This window comes from Strongylocentrotus purpuratus, unplaced genomic scaffold (genome assembly GCF_000002235.5).
Source record: "Strongylocentrotus purpuratus isolate Spur 01 unplaced genomic scaffold, Spur_5.0 spur5_scaffold_7, whole genome shotgun sequence".
NCBI classification, from domain to species: Eukaryota; Metazoa; Echinodermata; class Echinoidea; order Camarodonta; family Strongylocentrotidae; genus Strongylocentrotus; species Strongylocentrotus purpuratus.
In genome coordinates, this window is record NW_022145613.1 from 19,569,796 (window position 1) to 19,589,391 (window position 19,596).

Below are 19,596 nucleotides of genomic sequence, written 5' to 3' on the forward strand. Positions count from 1 at the left end.
CCCCAACCCATCACCATCATCACCTGTGTTGGTGTTGGTATTATTATAATTTTGATAATTATTTTAATCGTAATCATCATCATCATCATAGATAAGCTTTAACTTATGTGTATTTTACTTTCTTTTTAAAAACTTGATTGTCGTATGCCCACAAATATACAATTTTCACACAACTGCGCCAGGAGTGTCAATTTTGGCAGAAATGGCGCATTATAAATGTTCACTATGATCATTCTTTTCATTATCATTGCTATAATTATTAATATCATACACAAAATATGTAATGAAATAGAAGTATAGATATGTGCCTACTATACCGATTTGTATATTTATCTAAAGTGATTTTGTTTTTACCCTCTTTCCAAAAAGGATACATTCGGATTTTTGTTCTTACTTGATTAGTAATTTGATAAAAAATCAAAATATTGAACGATGGGTATCGACAATTATATATTTTCTTCAAAAAATTACTCAGATAAAGGATCGAAAAAAGACAGGAGCAGTAAAAAGAGTGGAAGAAGAGGTAAATATATTCGTCTGATAATTCTCTTTCTTAAAGTAGATATTCATTGATTTTAAATCTAGCTTTATTTTCATTATTGCAAAGTTGAAACTTTGATTCGACAAGGTTATCAAAATTCAATGCTTGGAAACATTCGAAGTAATGATTATTATAAAATACAAAACGCTTAAATACAGCCCCGGCATAGCACCTGAATAGCTCTCCGAACGCTGCTGAGATGTGTGAGATCACAGCAGGGACATGATTTGCACAAGCAGACGATGTACCATGACATCTCACACATTTCCAGTGCCTGTATTTTCATCTTCTCTTGAGTTCTTTCTCTTACTTCACTACCGCCAGGCTAAATGTATAATCTATTGCCTCACTCTTAACCCCGCGCATGGTTTTATTTTGATGACAAATGCAGCGATACAAAAATAAAGGAATCTGTCGCTTGTAAACAAAATAAGACGCCATTGTATATTCAGCTGCAGACACCGCGGTATGTTCGGCGTTTTAAGAGGGAACAAATGCCGTCCTTAATATCAATCCGGGGGCTTTTCAATTTGAAAGGCTGGTTTCTTTGATTGTTAATTAACCCCTATCCTGTGTATTTACAAGCATAAGATTTTAGTTATCAGAATCGGGTCATGTCCCCTTTTGATCGGTTTGACGTGCCAGTACATTTATATACACTAAACTCATTATAATTTTACAAATAATAGCTTTGCAATTATGTTCATTCTTTATGGGATGTCGTCTGCTTGGGCAGTATTGGTCCCTGTTGTGACGTCATTAAAACATCGTTATTTTCTGGCGAATCTCTCGTATATCCCAGCTGCTATGGAGGTGGTTGTATTTTTATTTTTATAAATCACCCGATATGTAGCTGACCTCAAACTTGTACGATGGCCATCTGTTAGCTTACCAGTTTCTAGTGCTACATTAGTTGACATATTTGTGATTTTCTTTGAATTCACCTTTAAAATTCTATGTTCGCTGAAGTAGATTGACTGTAGTAGCAGTTGTTGTTAAAGCGTTAGAAGTAAAAGTTATAATAGACTAGTAGTCGTCGTAGTAGTAGTAGAAGTAGTAGTAGTAGTAGTAGTAATAGTAGTAGTAGTAGTAGTAGTAGTAGTAGTAGTAGAGGTAGAAGGAGTTGTAATAGTAGAAGTAGAATTGAGTAGTTGTAGTAGTAGTAGCAGTTGTTGTAATAGTAGAAGTAGAAGAAAAAATGTTTGTAGTAGTAGTAGTAGTAGTAGTAGTAGTAGTAGACAGAGAGACAGATAAAATCAAAGTACAAACTATACTAAAGTATATATGGTATGTGTGTGGGATGTGTTTTATTCGTATATGTTGGGTGTTTGTTTTTTCTGATCGTAGGTTGGCAAAAGATCTTGAGCTCTGGTAATGATAGAAATTAATGGTTAACTGAATTGATGTTTAAGACTGCAGATATCATTTATACATAGTATAACTATAGTAGTTGAGAAATGAGCAACAACAAAGTATGTTATTTCAAATAATCTCAGATAATTATTATATATGATTTGCGTTTTCAGTGATACAAGCAACTGTTAATTATTTTGTAGGATTCTGTTTGAAGAACTGTCTATCTATAGCAAAATCAACGAATCCCCTTTAACCAGTTTCTCTCGAGAGGTTATTCCAATACCAGATTTCAAGTCATTTGTAATCAAATGATTATGATTTTTGTTGACTGCAGATTGGAAGATGTCTAAATGCAGAAGCGGGAGACGACAACAGGTTATTGAGAAACTGGATGAGAATGAGAGTCTGGAATATGAGTTGACGACCTCTGCTGAATCTTTTACCATCCAGTTCTGTCGAAAGAGAGAAAAAGACTGCCTTGAGATTGGTAAGAAAAAAGTCACCGCATATTGTCTTCTCGAAGAGCGTGCGATAAGGTACAAACAAAGGTTATAATTAGCAGCTTTTACTATCGCGAGGGGTTATTCTTTTCCTACAAAAAAATAATCTACACCATGAAAAATAATTGAAATGCAAATATATAAAATGCATACAGCAATGTGCCTTGATTCTAGAACTTTGTATACGTACATCGCCCTTTGATTGACGATGATTTTAAAATAAAGCGAATGTATTTTGTATCTTGTATTTTGTTCTTTGTGTTTTCAGTCTCATCATCATCATCATAAAGAGTGGTCTGTCAAGTGATAAGTTTAGTGACCCTATATCAATTTTTACTACGAATATCTATCCAAGTATGTTACATCAATTTTGATTAATTGTTCTCGCATGGCCTTCTCCCCCCTCCCCCATCCAAAAGAAAACCACAGAAAATACTTTCACATGATATTTATCACCAAGGAATACGCATATTTTACATAAAATGTGTCTTTTTTAACAGTTCTGAGCTCATCTGGTGAATCATCCATTAAGCTTGATGGACAGGATTTGGGCGATCCCATTTCGGACTTCTTTTACAAGAAAGGGGAGAAGTTCTCCTTCACTATCACCTATACATCCCAGCGTGTGGTTGTGAGGAACAGCAAATCAGGATTAGAACTTGTTGCATCGGTCGATGGTGATGAACTTAAGGGTTTTAGGTACTGCTATGGCACTGCAAACGGAGGAGAAGGAGATTCTACATTCCAGATAAGGGAACGTGAATGTAAGTTGAATGACTAAACGAAACAGGTATTGTAGACAGCTTTTAGACGGCTTAAAACCCTATCTGAGAGACTTAGTAATTGCACATTTTACACTTCACACTAATGGCAAATAAAATGAGACAACGCTACTGCTATTCATCAAAACCATTATACCTTTTAGTAAGGCATTTCCTAATTATACAATTTGTAAATCTTTTTTTCCACTCCATGTCTGTCTCACCTTTACTTATTTATTTATATAATCCATCTTGATTTTATTATAATGCTGTGTTTGTCATTATTAGTTAATTTTAAAACGCAGAAATTATATGCCTTGAAATCGGCTGTTATGAAAATGATGCCTTTGGAAAGAGAAAATATTCAGTCACTGAAGTTATCACAGCAATTAATTCATTTATTTTGTTTCCACTTCCTTTCAGACAAAATCGTTCATCTTAATTATGATGTATTAATCGCTGATAACTATCGCTGATTATATCTTCTGTTGTGTTATTTCACTTTGTTTCAATAGTTTCCGAATCAGAGATCTCATCATTTGAAAAGCGGTATAGGGGCAAGGGAGGTAGAAAGAGTAAGTATTCATGATTCAGTCAGCACAGCTTCTTTTATTACCCCCCCCCCTCCCCACCCCCGGAAAAAAGGGCAGTGTACAACTCAATAGTTATGTCATTGTATAGCATTTTATTCTGCAAACACGGATCTCCCTTATCCATCATAAAACGATTAGAGTCCCAGATGTAATAATTGGGAGTCTAGGAATCTCTCAGCAAAATAAATACAGGGCTCTAAAGAAGAGTTATAATGAGTCTACTACCCTAAGTAAAGATCTGTATGGTTATTATCATTACACTGTTAAGTACCGTATATACACTGGTGCCCATGAAGTTGGTATAATATTGTTCTTACCTCTTTTCGTGATATGAGTGTGCTAATTTGGTTAATTCTTTGTGGATAAATTACCTAAAACTTCTCAGAACTTCAATGGTCACTCTATATGACTCAATAGATTGATTAATCAAGTTGTGAGAAAATATGAACTGTATTTATCAAGAAAAAAAACTACTCTCAAAATCACTTCGTGGAAAGAGGTAAGAACAATTTTATTTTAACTATATTGGCAAAAGTACCGTATGTTTTATATTAATATATATTTTCAATGGTTTATGTTTTTCTGAAGGGGGTGGAAAGAGAGAAAGGGGAAACGCCCAGTCACCTCAAGAAAGGAAGCGTGGCGGTAGGAAGAAAGGCGGTAAGATTATTAGAAAGATGAACCAAATGACATTAATGAACAGAAACAGATTTCGAAGCTGTTCAATATTTTCTCTCACTTTATGGAGTGAGAGTGCGTGCGTGTGTATGTGTGTGCGTGTAAGTGTGTTGGTGTGGATGTGTGTCTTCGGAAATGCACTCAATTTAAATCACAGACCCAGTAATAGTAGAGCAAAGTATTTTCCCGCTTTTCTAACAAGATATCATCTCATTAATAGAGGTTAAATTTAAATGACATCAGTGATCTGCAGGTAAATATTTTGATTTTATGTACATATACATTAATGTACTGAAGATCTGTGTTGTCAATAATATGAAGATAAACTGATACGGACTTTAACCTTTTCAAAACTTAAAGCTTAAGGAAGGACTTCGTCCTCTGCAGCTCCATGTTAGTTGAATGTATATATATTTCCTTATTACTTTGTTTCATTCCAACCCCAAACAATCTTTCTAAATCTTGCCTATAAATATCCTCTAATACATTACATTTCTTTTCTTTGAACGTTTTCTCAGACAAAGACTCAAAGTCGAATGAACTTTCCGGCGGCAAAAAGAGCAGAGGAAGAGGTAAACCTTTGCTAGTTTCCTTGTTTTCATGATTGAAACAACGATGGGTCCGGTCCCGCATTGAAATGCAATTTGTTCGTTTTAAGAAGTTGTATTCGATCACCATCCATCGATATTCTTCATAAATCACAAAGTTAAAATTGTCTTTTTGTTACGCATTTACAATTGATACAATGCAAATATGATTAGTTTAAAACTCAAATTGAGCTGTTTTCAATTCGAGTCATTCGTGATTATTTTAAGAAAGGATATATAAGTTCTTAAATTCCCCCAATATGAAAAGATTTTTATGTAACATGAAAGGAATTCCTTTCTAACAATTACAAACATTTATAAATAGGAATGGATCCTCATATTGTCTGTAGAGGCTCCTAGCCTCATTAGGGAGATGAAGAGTAAAGAAAGTGAGAGGGTTTCGGGTAATATTATTTGATCCATGCGTTGTCTTTAATTCCCCCACTCCCCCACCCCCAACCCATCACCATCATCACCTGTGTTGGTGTTGGTATTATTATAATTTTGATAATTATTTTAATCGTAATCATCATCATCATCATAGATAAGCTTTAACTTATGTGTATTTTACTTTCTTTTTTAAAAAACTTGATTGTCGTATGCCCACAAATATACAATTTTCACACAACTGCGCCAGGAGTGTCAATTTTGGCAGAAATGGCGCATTATAAATGTTCACTATGATCATTCTTTTCATTATCATTACTATAATTATTAATATCATACACAAAATATGTAATGAAATAGAAGTATAGATATGTGTCTACTATACCGATTTGTATATTTATCTAAAGTGATTTTGTTTTTACCCTCTTTCCAAAAAGGATACATTCGGATTTTTGTTCTTACTTGATTAGTAATTTGATAAAAAATCAAAATATTGAACGATGGGTATCGACAATTATATATTTTCTTCAAAAAATTACTCAGATAAAGGATCGAAAAAAGACAGGAGCAGTAAAAAGAGTGGAAGAAGAGGTAAATATATTCGTCTGATAATTCTCTTTCTTAAAGTAGATATTCATTGATTTTAAATCTAGCTTTATTTTCATTATTGCAAAGTTGAAACTTTGATTCGACAAGGTTATCAAAATTCAATGCTTGGAAACATTCGAAGTAATGATTATTATAAATTACAAAACGCTTAAATACAGCCCCGGCATAGCACCTGAATAGCTCTCCGAACGCTGCTGAGATGTGTGAGATCACAGCAGGGACATGATTTGCACAAGCAGACGATGTACCATGACATCTCACACATTTTCAGTGCCTGTATTTTCATCTTCTCTTGAGTTCTTTCTCTTACTTCACTACCGCCAGGCTAAATGTATAATCTATTGCCTCACTCTTAACCCCGCGCATGGTTTTATTTTGATGACAAATGCAGCGATACAAAAATAAAGGAATCTGTCGCTTGTAAACAAAATAAGACGCCATTGTATATTCAGCTGCAGACACCGCGGTATGTTCGGCGTTTTAAGAGGGAACAAATGCCGTCCTTAATATCAATCCGGGGGCTTTTCAATTTGAAAGGCTGGTTTCTTTGATTGTTAATTAACCCCTATCCTGTGTATTTACAAGCATAAGATTTTAGTTATCAGAATCGGGTCATGTCCCCTTTTGATCGGTTTGACGTGCCAGTACATTTATATACACTAAACTCATTATAATTTGACAAATAATAGCTTTGCAATTATGTTCATTCTTTATGGGATGTCGTCTGCTTGGGCAGTATTGGTCCCTGTTGTGACGTCATTAAAACATCGTTATTTTCTGGCGAATCTCTCGTATATCCCAGCTGCTATGGAGGTGGTTGTATTTTTATTTTTATAAATCACCCGATATGAAGCTGACCTCAAACTTGTACGATGGCCATCTGTTAGCTTACCAGTTTCTAGTGCTACATTAGTTGACATATTTGTGATTTTCTTTGAATTTCACCTTTAAAATTCTATGTTCGCTGAAGTAGATTGACTGTAGTAGCAGTTGTTGTTAAAGCGTTAGAAGTAAAAGTTATAATAGACTAGTAGTCGTCGTAGTAGTAGTAGAAGTAGTAGTAGTAGTAGTAGTAATAGAAGTAGTAGTAGTAGTAGTAGTAGTAGTAGTAGAGGTAGAAGGAGTTGTAATAGTAGAAGTAGAATTGAGTAGTTGTAGTAGTAGTAGCAGTTGTTGTAATAGTAGAAGTAGAAGAAAAAATGTTTGTAGTAGTAGTAGTAGTAGTAGTAGTAGTAGACAGAGAGACAGATAAAATCAAAGTACAAACTATACTAAAGTATATGTGTGTGGGATGTGTTTTATTCGTATATGTTGGGTGTATGTTTTTTCTGATCGTAGGTTGGCAAAAGATCTTGAGCTCTGGTAATGATAGAAATTAATGGTTAACTGAATTGATGTTTAAGACTGCAGATATCATTTATACATAGTATAACTATAGTAGTTGAGAAATGAGCAACAACAAAGTATGTTATTTCAAATAATCTCAGATAATTATTATATATGATTTGCGTTTTCAGTGATACAAGCAACTGTTAATTATTTTGTAGGATTCTGTTTGAAGAACTGTCTATCTATAGCAAAATCAACGAATCCCCTTTAACCAGTTTCTCTCGAGAGGTTATTCCAATACCAGATTTCAAGTCATTTGTAATCAAATGATTATGATTTTTGTTGACTGCAGATTGGAAGATGTCTAAATGCAGAAGCGGGAGACGACAACAGGTTATTGAGAAACTGGATGAGAATGAGAGTCTGGAATATGAGTTGACGACCTCTGCTGAATCTTTTACCATCCAGTTCTGTCGAAAGAGAGAAAAAGACTGCCTTGAGATTGGTAAGAAAAAAGTCACCGCATATTGTCTTCTCGAAGAGCGTGCGATAAGGTACAAACAAAGGTTATAATTAGCAGCTTTTACTATCGCGAGGGGTTATTCTTTTCCTACAAAAAAATAATCTACACCATGAAAAATAATTGAAATGCAAATATATAAAATGCATACAGCAATGTGCCTTGATTCTAGAACTTTGTATACGTACATCGCCCTTTGATTGACGATGATTTTAAAATAAAGCGAATGCATTTTGTATCTTGTATTTTGTTCTTTGTGTTTTCAGTCTCATCATCATCATCATCATAAAGAGTGGTCTGTCAAGTGATAAGTTTAGTGACCCTATATCAATTTTTACTACGAATATCTATCCAAGTATGTTACATCAATTTTGATTAATTGTTCTCGCATGGCCTTCTCCCCCCTCCCCCATCCAAAAGAAAACCACAGAAAATACTTTCACATGATATTTATCAACAAGGAATACGCATATTTTACATAAAATGTGTCTTTTTTAACAGTTCTGAGCTCATCTGGTGAATCATCCATTAAGCTTGATGGACAGGATTTGGGCGATCCCATTTCGGACTTCTTTTACAAGAAAGGGGAGAAGTTCTCCTTCACTATCACCTATACATCCCAGCGTGTGGTTGTGAGGAACAGCAAATCAGGATTAGAACTTGTTGCATCGGTCGATGGTGATGAACTTAAGGGTTTTAGGTACTGCTATGGCACTGCAAACGGAGGAGAAGGAGATTCTACATTCCAGATAAGGGAACGTGAATGTAAGTTGAATGACTAAACGAAACAGGTATTGTAGACAGCTTTTAGACGGCTTAAAACCCTATCCGAGAGACTTAGTAATTGCACATTTTACACTTCACACTAATGGCAAATAAAATGAGACAACGCTACTGCTATTCATCAAAACCATTATACCTTTTAGTAAGGCATTTCCTAATTATACAATTTGTAAATCTTTTTTTCCACTCCATGTCTGTCTCACCTTTACTTATTTATTTATATAATCCATCTTGATTTTATTATAATGCTGTGTTTGTCATTATTAGTTAATTTTAAAACGCAGAAATTATATGCCTTGAAATCGGCTGTTATTAAAATGATGCCTTTGGAAAGAAAAAATATTCAGTCACTGAAGTTATCACAGCAATTAATTCATTTATTTTGTTTCCACTTCCTTTCAGACAAAATCGTTCATCTTAATTATGATGTATTAATCGCTGATAACTATCGCTGATTATATCTTCTGTTGTGTTATTTCACTTTGTTTCAATAGTTTCCGAATCAGAGATCTCATCATTTGAAAAGCGGTATAGGGGCAAGGGAGGTAGAAAGAGTAAGTATTCATGATTCAGTCAGCACAGCTTCTTTTATTACCCCCCCCCCCTCCACCCCCGGAAAAAAAGGGCAGTGTACAACTCAATAGTTATGTCATTGTATAGCATTTTATTCTGCAAACACGGATCTCCCTTATCCATCATAAAACGATTAGAGTCCCAGATGTAATAATTGGGAATCTAGGAATCTCTCAGTAAAATAAATACAGGGCTCTAAAGAAGAGTTATAATGAGTCTACTACCCTAAGTAAAGATCTGTATGGTTATTATCATTACACTGTTAAGTACCGTATATACACTGGTGCCCATGAAGTTGGTATAATATTGTTCTTACCTCTTTTCGTGATATGAGTGTGCTAATTTGGTTAATTCTTTGTGGATAAATTACCTAAAACTTCTCAGAACTTCGATGGTCACTCTATATGACTCAATAGATTGATTAATCAAGTTGTGAGAAAATATTAACTGTATTTATCCAGAAAAAAACCTACTCTCAAAATCAATTCATGGAAAGAGGCAAGAACAAATTTATCTTAACTGTATGGGCAAAAGTATCGTATGTTTATTAATATATATTTTCAATGGTTTATGTTTTTCTGAAGGGGGTGGAAAGAGAGAAAGGGGAAACACCCAGTCACCCCAAGAAAGGAAGCGTGGCGGTAGGAAGAAAGGCGGTAAGATTATTAGAAAGATGAACCAAATGACATTAATGAACAGAAACAGATTTCGAAGTTCTTTTTTCTCTATAGCGTTATGAGGGTGAGAGTGCGCGCGCGTGTATGTGTGTGCGTGTAAGTGTGTTGGTGTGGGTAGGTGTCTTCGGAAATGCACTCAATTTAAATCACAGACCCAGTAATAGTAGCACAAAGTATTTTCCCGCTTTTCTAACAAGATATCATCACACTAATAGAGGTGAAATTTAAGTGACATCAGTGATCTGCATGTAAATGTTTTAATTAATGTACATATACATTAATGTACTGAAGATACAATCTGTGTTGACAATGATATAAAGATAAATTGACACGGACTTATATCTTTTCAAAAATTAAAGCTTAAGGATGGACTTGGTCCTCTGCACCTCTATGTAAGCTGAATGTATATTTCCGTATTGCTTTGTTTCATTCCAGCCCTAAACAATCTCTCTAAATCTTGCCTATAAATATCTTCTAATACATTTTGACATTTATTTTCTTTGAACGTTTTCTCAGACAAAGACTCAAAGTCGAATGAACTTTCCGGCGGCAAAAAGAGCAGAGGAAGAGGTAAACCTTTGCTAGTTTCCTTCTTTTCATGATTGAAAATACGTTGGGTCCGGTCCCGCATTAAAATGCATTTTGTTCGTTTTAAGAAGTTGTATTCGATCCCCATACAGGCATCGTTATTCCTCATAAATCACAAAGTTAAAATTGTCTTTTTGTTACGCATTTACAATTGATACAATGCAAATATGATTAGTTTAAAACTCAAATTGAGCTGTTTTCAATTCGAATCATTCGTGATTATTTTAAGAAAGGATGTATAAGTTCTTAAATTCCCCCAATATGAGAAGATTTTTATGTAACATAAAAGGAATTCCTTTCTAACAATTACAAACATTTATAAATAGGAATGGATCCTCATATTGTATGTAGAGGCTCCTAGCCTCATTAGGGAGACGAAGAGTAAAGAATGTGAGAGGGTATCGGGTAATATTATTTGCTCCATGCGTTGTCTTTACTTCCCCACCCCCAACCCATCACCATCATCACCTGTGTTGGTGTTGGTATTATTATAATTTTGATAATTATTTTAATCGTAATCATCATCATCATCATCATCATCATCATAGATAAGCTTTAACTTATGTGTATTTTACTTTCTTTTTTAAATCACTTGATTGTCGTATGCCCACAATTATACAATTTTCACACAACTGCGCCAGGAGTGTCAATTTTGGCAGAAATGGCGCATTATAAATGTTCAATATGATCATTCTTTTCCTTATCATTATTATAATTATTAATATCATACACAAAATATGTAATGAAATAGAAGTATAGATATGTGTCTACTATACCGATTTGTATATTTATCTAAAGTGATTTTGTTTTTACCCTCTTTCCAAAAAGGATACATTCGGATTTTTGTTCTTGATTAGTAATTTGATAAAAAATCAAAATATTGAACGATGGGTATCGACAATTACATATTTTCTTCAAAAAATTACTCAGATAAAGGATCGAAAAAAGACAGGAGCAGTAAAAAGAGTGGAAGAAGAGGTAAATATATTCGTCTGATAATTCTCTTTCTTAAAATTCTATGTTCGCTGAAGTAGATTGACTGTAGTAGCAGTTGTTATTATAGCATCATAAGTAATAGTTATAATAGACTACTAGTAGTAGAAAGTAGTAGTAGTAGTAGTAGTAGTAGTAGTAGTAGTAGACGTTGTAGTAGTAGTAGTAGTAGTAGTAGTAGTAGTAGTAGTAGTAGCAGCAGCAGCAGTAGTAGTAGCTGTATTAATAGTAGAAGTAAAATTAGAAGTAGTTGTAGTAGTAGTAGTAGTAGTAGTAACAGTAGTAGAAGCTTTAAACACAGTAGCAAAGGAAGCGATTATTATTACTTTCTACATTGTACAAGAAATGTACCACAGCTTGGTCGATGACAAAGCTTTCAAGAAAGCCAGATAAAATCAATGTACAGAATATACTGAAGTAGATATGTTATGTGTGTGGGATGTTTTCATTTGTGTGTGTTTTGTGAGTGTTTTCTGATCGCAGAATGGCAAGAGATTTTGAGCTCTATTAATGATGATAGAAAGTAACGTTTATCTAAATTGATGTTTAGGACTGCAGATGTCATTTATACATAGTAAAACTATGGTAGTTGAGAAATGAGCAATAACAAAAAATGTTAGTTCAAATGATCTAAGATAAATATTACATATGATTTGATTTTTTCAGTGATACAAGCAACTGTTAATTATTTTGTATGATTCTGTTTGAACAACTGTCTATCTACAGCAAAATCAACGAATCCCCTTTAACCAGTTTCTCTCGAGAGGTTATTCCAATACCAGATTTCAAGTCATTTGTAATCAAATGATTATGATTTTTGTTAACTGCAGATTGGAAGATGTCTAAATGCAGAAGCGGGAGACGACAACAGGTTATTGAGAAACTGGATGAGAATGAGAGTCTGGAATATGAGTTGACGACCTCTGCTGAATCTTTTACCATCCAGTTCTGTCGAAAGAGAGAAAAAGACTGCCTTGAGATTGGTAAGAAAAAAGTCACCGCATATTGTCTTCTCGAAGAGCGTGCGAGAAGGTACAAACAAGGTTACTTCTTAGCAGCTTTTACTATCGCGAGGGGTTATTCTTTTCCTACAAAAAAAAAAAATCTACACCATGAAAAATAATTGAAATGCAAATATATAAAATGCATACAGCAATGTGCCTTGATTCTAGAACTTTGTATACGTATATTGCCCTTTGATTGACGATGATTTTAAAATAAAGCGAATGCATTTTGTATCTTGTATTTTGTTATTTGTGTTTTCAGTCTCATTATCATCATCATAAAGAGTGGTCTGTCAAAATGATAAGTTTAGTGACCCTATATCAATTTTTACAACGAATATCTCTCCAAGTATGTTACTTCAATTTTGATTAATTGTTTTCGCATAGCCTCCCCCCCCCCTCCCATCCAAAAGAAAACCACGGAAAATACTTTCACATGATATTTATCATCAAGGAATACACATATTTTACATAAAATGTGTCTTTTTATACAGTTCTGAGCTCATCTGGTGAATCATCCATTAAGCTTGATGGACAGGATTTGGGCGATCCCATTTCGGACTTCTTTTACAAGAAAGGGGAGAAGTTCTCCTTCACTATCACCTATACATCCCAGCGTGTGGTTGTGAGGAACAGCAAATCAGGATTAGAACTTGTTGCATCGGTCGATGGTGATGAACTTAAGGGTTTCAGGTACTGCTATGGCACTGCAAACGGAGGAGAAGGAGATTCTACATTCCAGATAAGGGAACGTGAATGTAAGTTGAATGACTAAACGAAACAGGTATTGTAGACAGCTTTTAGACGGCTTAAAACCCTATCCGAGAGACGTAGTAATTGCGCATTTTACACTTCACACTAATGGCAAATAAAATGAGACAACGGTGCTGATCTTCATCAAAACCATTATACCTTTTAGTAAGACATTTCCTAATTATACAATTTGTAAATCTTTTTTCCACTCCATGTCTGTCTCACCTTTACTTATTTATTTATATAATCCATCTTGGTTTTATTATAATGCTGTGTTCGTCATTATTAGTTAATTTTAAAGCGCAGAAATTATATGCCTTGAAATCGGCTGTTATTAAAATGATGCCTTTGGAAAGAGAAAATATTCAGTCACTGAAGTTATCACAGCAATTAATTCATTTATTTTGTTTCCACTTCCTTTCAGACAAAATTGTTCATCTTAATTATGATGTATTAATCGCTGATAACTATAGCTGATTATATCTTCTGTTGTGTTATTTCACTTTGTTTCAATAGTTTCCGAATCAGAGATCTCATCATTTGAAAAGCGGTATAGGGGCAAGGGAGGTAGAAAGAGTAAGTATTCATGATTCAGTCAGCACAGCTTCTTTTATTACCCCCCCCCCCCTCCCCACCCCCGGAAAAAAGGGCAGTGTACAACTCAATAGTTATGTCATTGTATAGCATTTTATTCTGCAAACACGGATCTCCCTTATCCATCATAAAACGATTAGAGTCCCAGATGTAATAATTGAAAGTCTAGGAATCTCTCAGTAAAATAAATACAGGGCTCTAAAGAAGAGTTATATTAATATTAATGAGTCTACTACCCTAAGTAAAGATCTGTATTGTTATTATCATTACACTGTTAAGTACCGTATAAACACTGGTGCCCATGAAGTTGGTATAATATTGTTCTTACCTCTTTTCATGATATGAGTGTGACAATTTGGTTAATTCTTTGTGGATAAATTGCATTAAACTTCTCAGAACTTCAATGGTCACTCTATATGACTCTTTAGATTGATTAATCAAGTTGTGAGAAAATATGAACTGTATTTATCAAGAAAAAAACCTACTCTCAAAATCACTTCATGAAAAGAGGTAAGAACAAATTTATCTTAACTGTTTGAGCAAGTACCGTATGTTTATTAATATATATTTTCAATGGTTTATGTTTTTATGAAGGGGGTGGAAAGAGAGAAAGGGGAAACACCCAGTCACCCCAAGAAAGGAAGCGTGGCGGTAGGAAGAAAGGCGGTAAGATCATTAGAAAGATGAACCAAATGACATTAATGAACAGAAACAGATTTCGAAGCTGTTTTTTCTCTATAGCGTTATGAGGGTGAGAGTGCACGCGCGTGTATGGGTGTGCGTGTAAGTGTGTTGGTGTGGATAGGTGTCTTCGGAAATGCACTCAATTTAAATCACAGACCCAGTAATAGTGGAACAAAATATTTTCCCGCTTTTCTAACAAGATATCATCACACTAATAGAGGTGAAATTTAAGTGACATCAGTGATCTGCAGGTAAATATTTTAATTAATGTACATATACATTAATGTAATGAAGATACAATCTGTGTTGACAATGATATAAAGATAAATTGATACGGACTTATATCTTTTCAAAAATTAAAGCTTAAGGAAGGACTTTGTCCTCTGCAGCTCTATGTAAGTTGAATGTATATTTCCATATTGCTTTTTTTCATTCCAGCCCTAAACAATCTCTCTAAATCTTGCCTATAAATATCTTCTAATACATTTTGACATTTCTTTTCTTTTAACGTTTTTTCAGACAAAGACTCAAAGTCGAATGAACTTTCCGGCGGCAAAAAGAGCAGAGGAAGAGGTAAACCTTTGCTAGTTTCCTTGTTTTCATGACTGAAAATACGTTGGGTCCGGTCCCGCATTGAAATGCATTTTGTTCGTTTTAAGAAGTTGTATTCGATCCCCATCCAGGCATCGTTATTCCTCATAAATCACAAAGTTAAAATTGCTTTTTTTTGTTACGCATTTACAATTTCTACAATACAAATATGATTAGTTTAAAACTGAAATTGAGCTGTGTTCAATTCGAATCATTCGTGATTACTTTAAGAAAGGATACAAATGTGAACTGTATATATCAAGAAAAAACCTACTCACAAAATCACTTCATGGAAAGAGGTAAGAACAAATTTATCTTAACTGTTTGGGCAAGAGTACCGTATGTTTATTAATATATATTTTTAATGATTTATGTTTTTATGAAGGGGGTGAAAAGAGAGAAAGGGGAAACACCGAGTCACCCCAAGAAAGGAAGCGTGGTGATCGTAAAAAAGGCGGTAAGATTATTAGAAAGATAATAATAATAATAATAATGTTCAGCTTTTCTAGAGCGCTTAATACATCTCGGACGTCTCTAAGCGCTTTACCGATATACTATTATCCTGTCATTGGATTCAGTGCCTGCCCGCTGATAATGTGTACACAATCTCCACTCCCTGGGGACTATTCCAGCCAGGCATGACTTGACGCTCAAAAACTGTTTGACCAACAATGACGGTCGCATCCTACCGGGTACTCATTTTAACACCAGGGCCGAGAGTAGCAAGTGTAGGTTAATATCTTGCCAAAGGATATTAGTGCGTGTTGGGATTCTAACCCTCGACCTTCGCATCTCCAGTCAAGCGCCTTAAACCACTCCACCAAACGACATCGATTATCAGAAACAGATCTCGAAGATGTTTTCTTTTCTTTTCATGTTATGGTGGTGAGATTGCGCACGAGCGCGCGTGTATGTGTGGGCGTGTAAGTGTGTAGGTGTGGATGGGTGTCTTCGGAAATACACTCAATTTAAATCACAGACCCAGTAATTGTAGACCAAATCATTTTCGATCTCATCACACTAATAGAGGTGAAATTTAAATGGTATCGGTGATCTGCAGGTAGATATTTAAATTAATGTACATATACATTAATGTACTGAAGATACAATGTTTGTTGCCAGTAATATGAAGATAAATTGATACGGACTTACATCTTTTCAAAAATCAAAGCTTAAGGAAGGACTTGGTCCTCTGCAGCTCTATATAAGTTGAATGTATATTTCCATATTGCTTTGTTTCATTCCAGCCCTAAACAATCTTTCTAAATCTTGCTTATATTTATCTTCTAATACATTTTGACATTTCTTTTCTTTGAACGTTTCCTCAGACAAAGACTCAAAGTCGAATGAAAAGAACAGAGGAGGACGACGTGGAGGAAGCAAGAAAGGTAAACTCATTGTGCTTGAAAACTCTTCTATCTATTATTTGGTTAGAGCTCTTTTAAGTGTACCAATTAATATCACCTGAACAAATATCTTGATATGCTTTTCTTTAGGTTAACAGTTAAGGAGAATGAAGAAAATAAAGGATAATTTATGATTATCAACCCATTTGAATTGATTAAATGATGTCAATTAATATAACGAGGAAGTGAGGTTCTCATTTTGAAATATGAAATATGATTACGTTTCTTTGAAAGACATAGGTAGTATCGCTGTATTGCTTTTATCACGAACGAAATAGGAAAATATATCTTATAATCTGTTTTTTGAACACTACATGATTGACCTTTATATAGGTGATGTAAGCGGTAATACTATTCAAAGTTACATAAATATAAATCATTGGTTACAACATTTATTCAATTACAGTTCGTAAAATATTGAATGAAACAATTATTTAATGAAAACAAATCTTGTCAGCCAAGTACACATTCATGTAAACCAGGATAACCATAAAGCATTGAATTTTTTCTTTCAATGTAGACTCTAAGAGCAGAAAGGGCGGACGAAATCGAGGTATGACGATTTTTGTTTTTTTAAATCTGTTTTTACAGTAACTTTTCAGTGACAGAAGACATTCAAAGTTCAATTTATTTCTCCACAAATGCAAAACATAGGGAGCTACATAGAATTAAAAAAAATACATACAATACAATAATAGAACATGTACATTATATATAAAACGACTCCAGTTGGAACAATGTATGTTTTAAAAAGAAACAAATCAGCAAATGTGGAAGGGGTAGTCAAAAATCAAAAATGATTTGTCGAGGACTACACATGTTAAGAATAATAATAAAATCTATCGGTGTACATAAAACAAGGACATTACGGGATGGTTATAGCGAAGCAGTGGTGCACTACACGTGCCCCCCCCCCCCCCCCCCCCCACACCGAGCACCCCAATCGAATGACAAAAATGAGGTGAAAGTGAGGGGAGAGATAAAGGGAAAGGAAATTGAGCATGACAATATATACAGACATAAATTCTCGGACTGGATAGATATCGCGTAGTCCGATATAAATCTTTCTGTGTACAGTGCTTGTAACTTTACCAAGACTGGGCCAAATTTGTTATCATGTTGTTGATTCCAGAACTTTGCAGTACACACCAATACTTATATGCTAGATGATCAACCTTTTCTGATGATTCCACAACGTTTCTTTCGCAATGCAATCGCATGACCAGAACTGGTCTATACATTTCAATGAAATATTTCATTTGTTGAGGCAAGACAAATAACATTGAGATTCACAAACGAGGTTGCATTCTGTATTATCATTATCATCATCGTCGTCATCATCACTATCATTATTGCTTAAAATATTATCAATTTTGAGAGCGTATTAGCAATGAGCTTCAAACTACCGTCATTTCGCATCTTAGTTTGTAAAAAATTAATTGAATTCACGCAACCACGGACTCCGAATTTGTCACGAAATGTTTTTGTACGACTTAAATGAGAATATTAATTTCCATTATACTGTAATAAACAAGATTATGAATACAGGATCAAGAATATCTTTACGGTGTTAAGTTTTGGTAGGTAAATTGTTTTTAATCTTAGAGTACCATAATGATTATGCTTTGATTGTTCCCGCCTTTCAATGGCTTTCTTATGGGGAATGTTTCTTCAACGCATTTTGCATGCAAAGACAGATATTTCTGCGCCTGCATTGATTTAATTTCAACTATTATTATAAGACAAAAAATTTAATAATAAACAAGTCAGCACCAGATGTTTAACCTACTGTAGACTATCGGATTTAAAAAAAACAGTTATAAAAATATAAGCCATACTTTCTGTGATTAATGGTAATAATCAATTTAGGTTTAATACTAAGCTTCATTAATTTTGCCATTTAAAATTCATCTTTTTTTTTTTTTTTTATTCATCCCTATATTTTTATTTTTCTAATGATTACTCCGATACAGGTCGTGGAAGATGGGCACACCGGAGAGGCAAATGTAAGCTTTCATTTAAAACACTATTTTCAACATTATTATTTGCATGATAAGTACACGTGTCAGTCACGTTCCAATTAAATTGTCGACTCTTCTCAAATATTTCTACCGTTTTGACGTTTTCATGTTTATTTCTTAATTGGTCCAATTTATCTGGTTTCTTCCAATATTTCTACTCTTTTAATGTTTTTCATTGTTTATTTCTTGACTATATTTGATTCAAGAACACGTAGACATAACATTGTCCTTCAAACTTCCGGGAATTTACATGATATTGAAGAAAAAAATTGAATTAGTATAATAAGCAACCAAAAATAAATATATTAGTACTGAATTACTTTGAATTTTTAAAATGTTTGCTTATCATAAAAGAAAATATAAGCCGTTGTCTGTTAGTCAGGAAACGATAAGCTTAATCAAGAATATGAACAAGAACTACACCCCCACACTCCTCGCTTATCTGCAATATCGTAGATACTGTACAATATGTCACTGTATCTTCTGGGATACTTTGGTTGACAGAGAAGGCATTCATAAGAACCTGACGGGAAAGAGTCTAGAATGAACTCCATAATGATGGCATTCTTTTTCAAAAATTCACTTTCCATTGAATCCATTGGAAAGGTGTACAAAGAAGACGATCTCAAAGGCTTTTCAAGAACCTACCTATAAGGCAACTTCGATGGTTGAGTACTGAAGTGTGCATAAAACATAATGCAAACTTCGAACATAATTTATATTGTCAGGACAATCTGCCAATATTGTTTTCGAAATTGTCCTTTAGTTGATTTCTTGAACTCTTTTTGTAGTGTTTACATTATGAATGCTAATGATTCCATGCGTTATTTCTACTATTCTCTAGACTATCGATGGCGTACCGTCAAGGGTGCAGTGAAGAGGACACGCGCTGTGAGCTTTGACGAACGTCGGAGCGCCATGTCTGTTTTTATCAAGACCAAAGCAACTCGATTCGTCTTAGAATTCTGCCTGTCGTCAGGAGGCAAAGACTGCTATACTGCTTGTAAGTCCAATGCTCCAAAGCCCTCCCCCTACAAACACACAAAAACAACATCAACTTATTGGCCT

General features: G+C 34.3%; 1 protein-coding gene across 4 annotated transcripts in view; it reads left to right on the top strand.

Moving 5' to 3' along the window:
* LOC576141 overlaps positions 1-19,596 on the top strand; it is a 53,919-nt gene that overhangs the window by 17,145 nt on the left and 17,178 nt on the right. The window contains exons 16-38 of one of the 4 annotated variants that reach the window (XM_030974578.1): positions 476-523; positions 2,232-2,384; positions 2,898-3,161; positions 3,674-3,733; positions 4,340-4,411; positions 4,948-5,001; positions 5,947-5,994; positions 7,694-7,846; positions 8,363-8,626; positions 9,139-9,198; positions 9,802-9,873; positions 10,411-10,464; positions 11,413-11,460; positions 12,306-12,458; positions 12,974-13,237; positions 13,749-13,808; positions 14,421-14,492; positions 15,030-15,083; positions 15,487-15,558; positions 16,430-16,489; positions 17,028-17,060; positions 18,481-18,513; positions 19,373-19,531. In XM_030974578.1, the coding sequence (XP_030830438.1) occupies positions 476-523; positions 2,232-2,384; positions 2,898-3,161; positions 3,674-3,733; positions 4,340-4,411; positions 4,948-5,001; positions 5,947-5,994; positions 7,694-7,846; positions 8,363-8,626; positions 9,139-9,198; positions 9,802-9,873; positions 10,411-10,464; positions 11,413-11,460; positions 12,306-12,458; positions 12,974-13,237; positions 13,749-13,808; positions 14,421-14,492; positions 15,030-15,083; positions 15,487-15,558; positions 16,430-16,489; positions 17,028-17,060; positions 18,481-18,513; positions 19,373-19,531 (2,310 nt within the window). The remainder of the gene's footprint in view (positions 1-475; positions 524-2,231; positions 2,385-2,897; positions 3,162-3,673; positions 3,734-4,339; positions 4,412-4,947; positions 5,002-5,946; positions 5,995-7,693; positions 7,847-8,362; positions 8,627-9,138; positions 9,199-9,801; positions 9,874-10,410; positions 10,465-11,412; positions 11,461-12,305; positions 12,459-12,973; positions 13,238-13,748; positions 13,809-14,420; positions 14,493-15,029; positions 15,084-15,486; positions 15,559-16,429; positions 16,490-17,027; positions 17,061-18,480; positions 18,514-19,372; positions 19,532-19,596) is intronic. The other 3 variants (XM_030974581.1, XM_030974580.1, XM_030974579.1) reach the window with 3 other exon arrangements.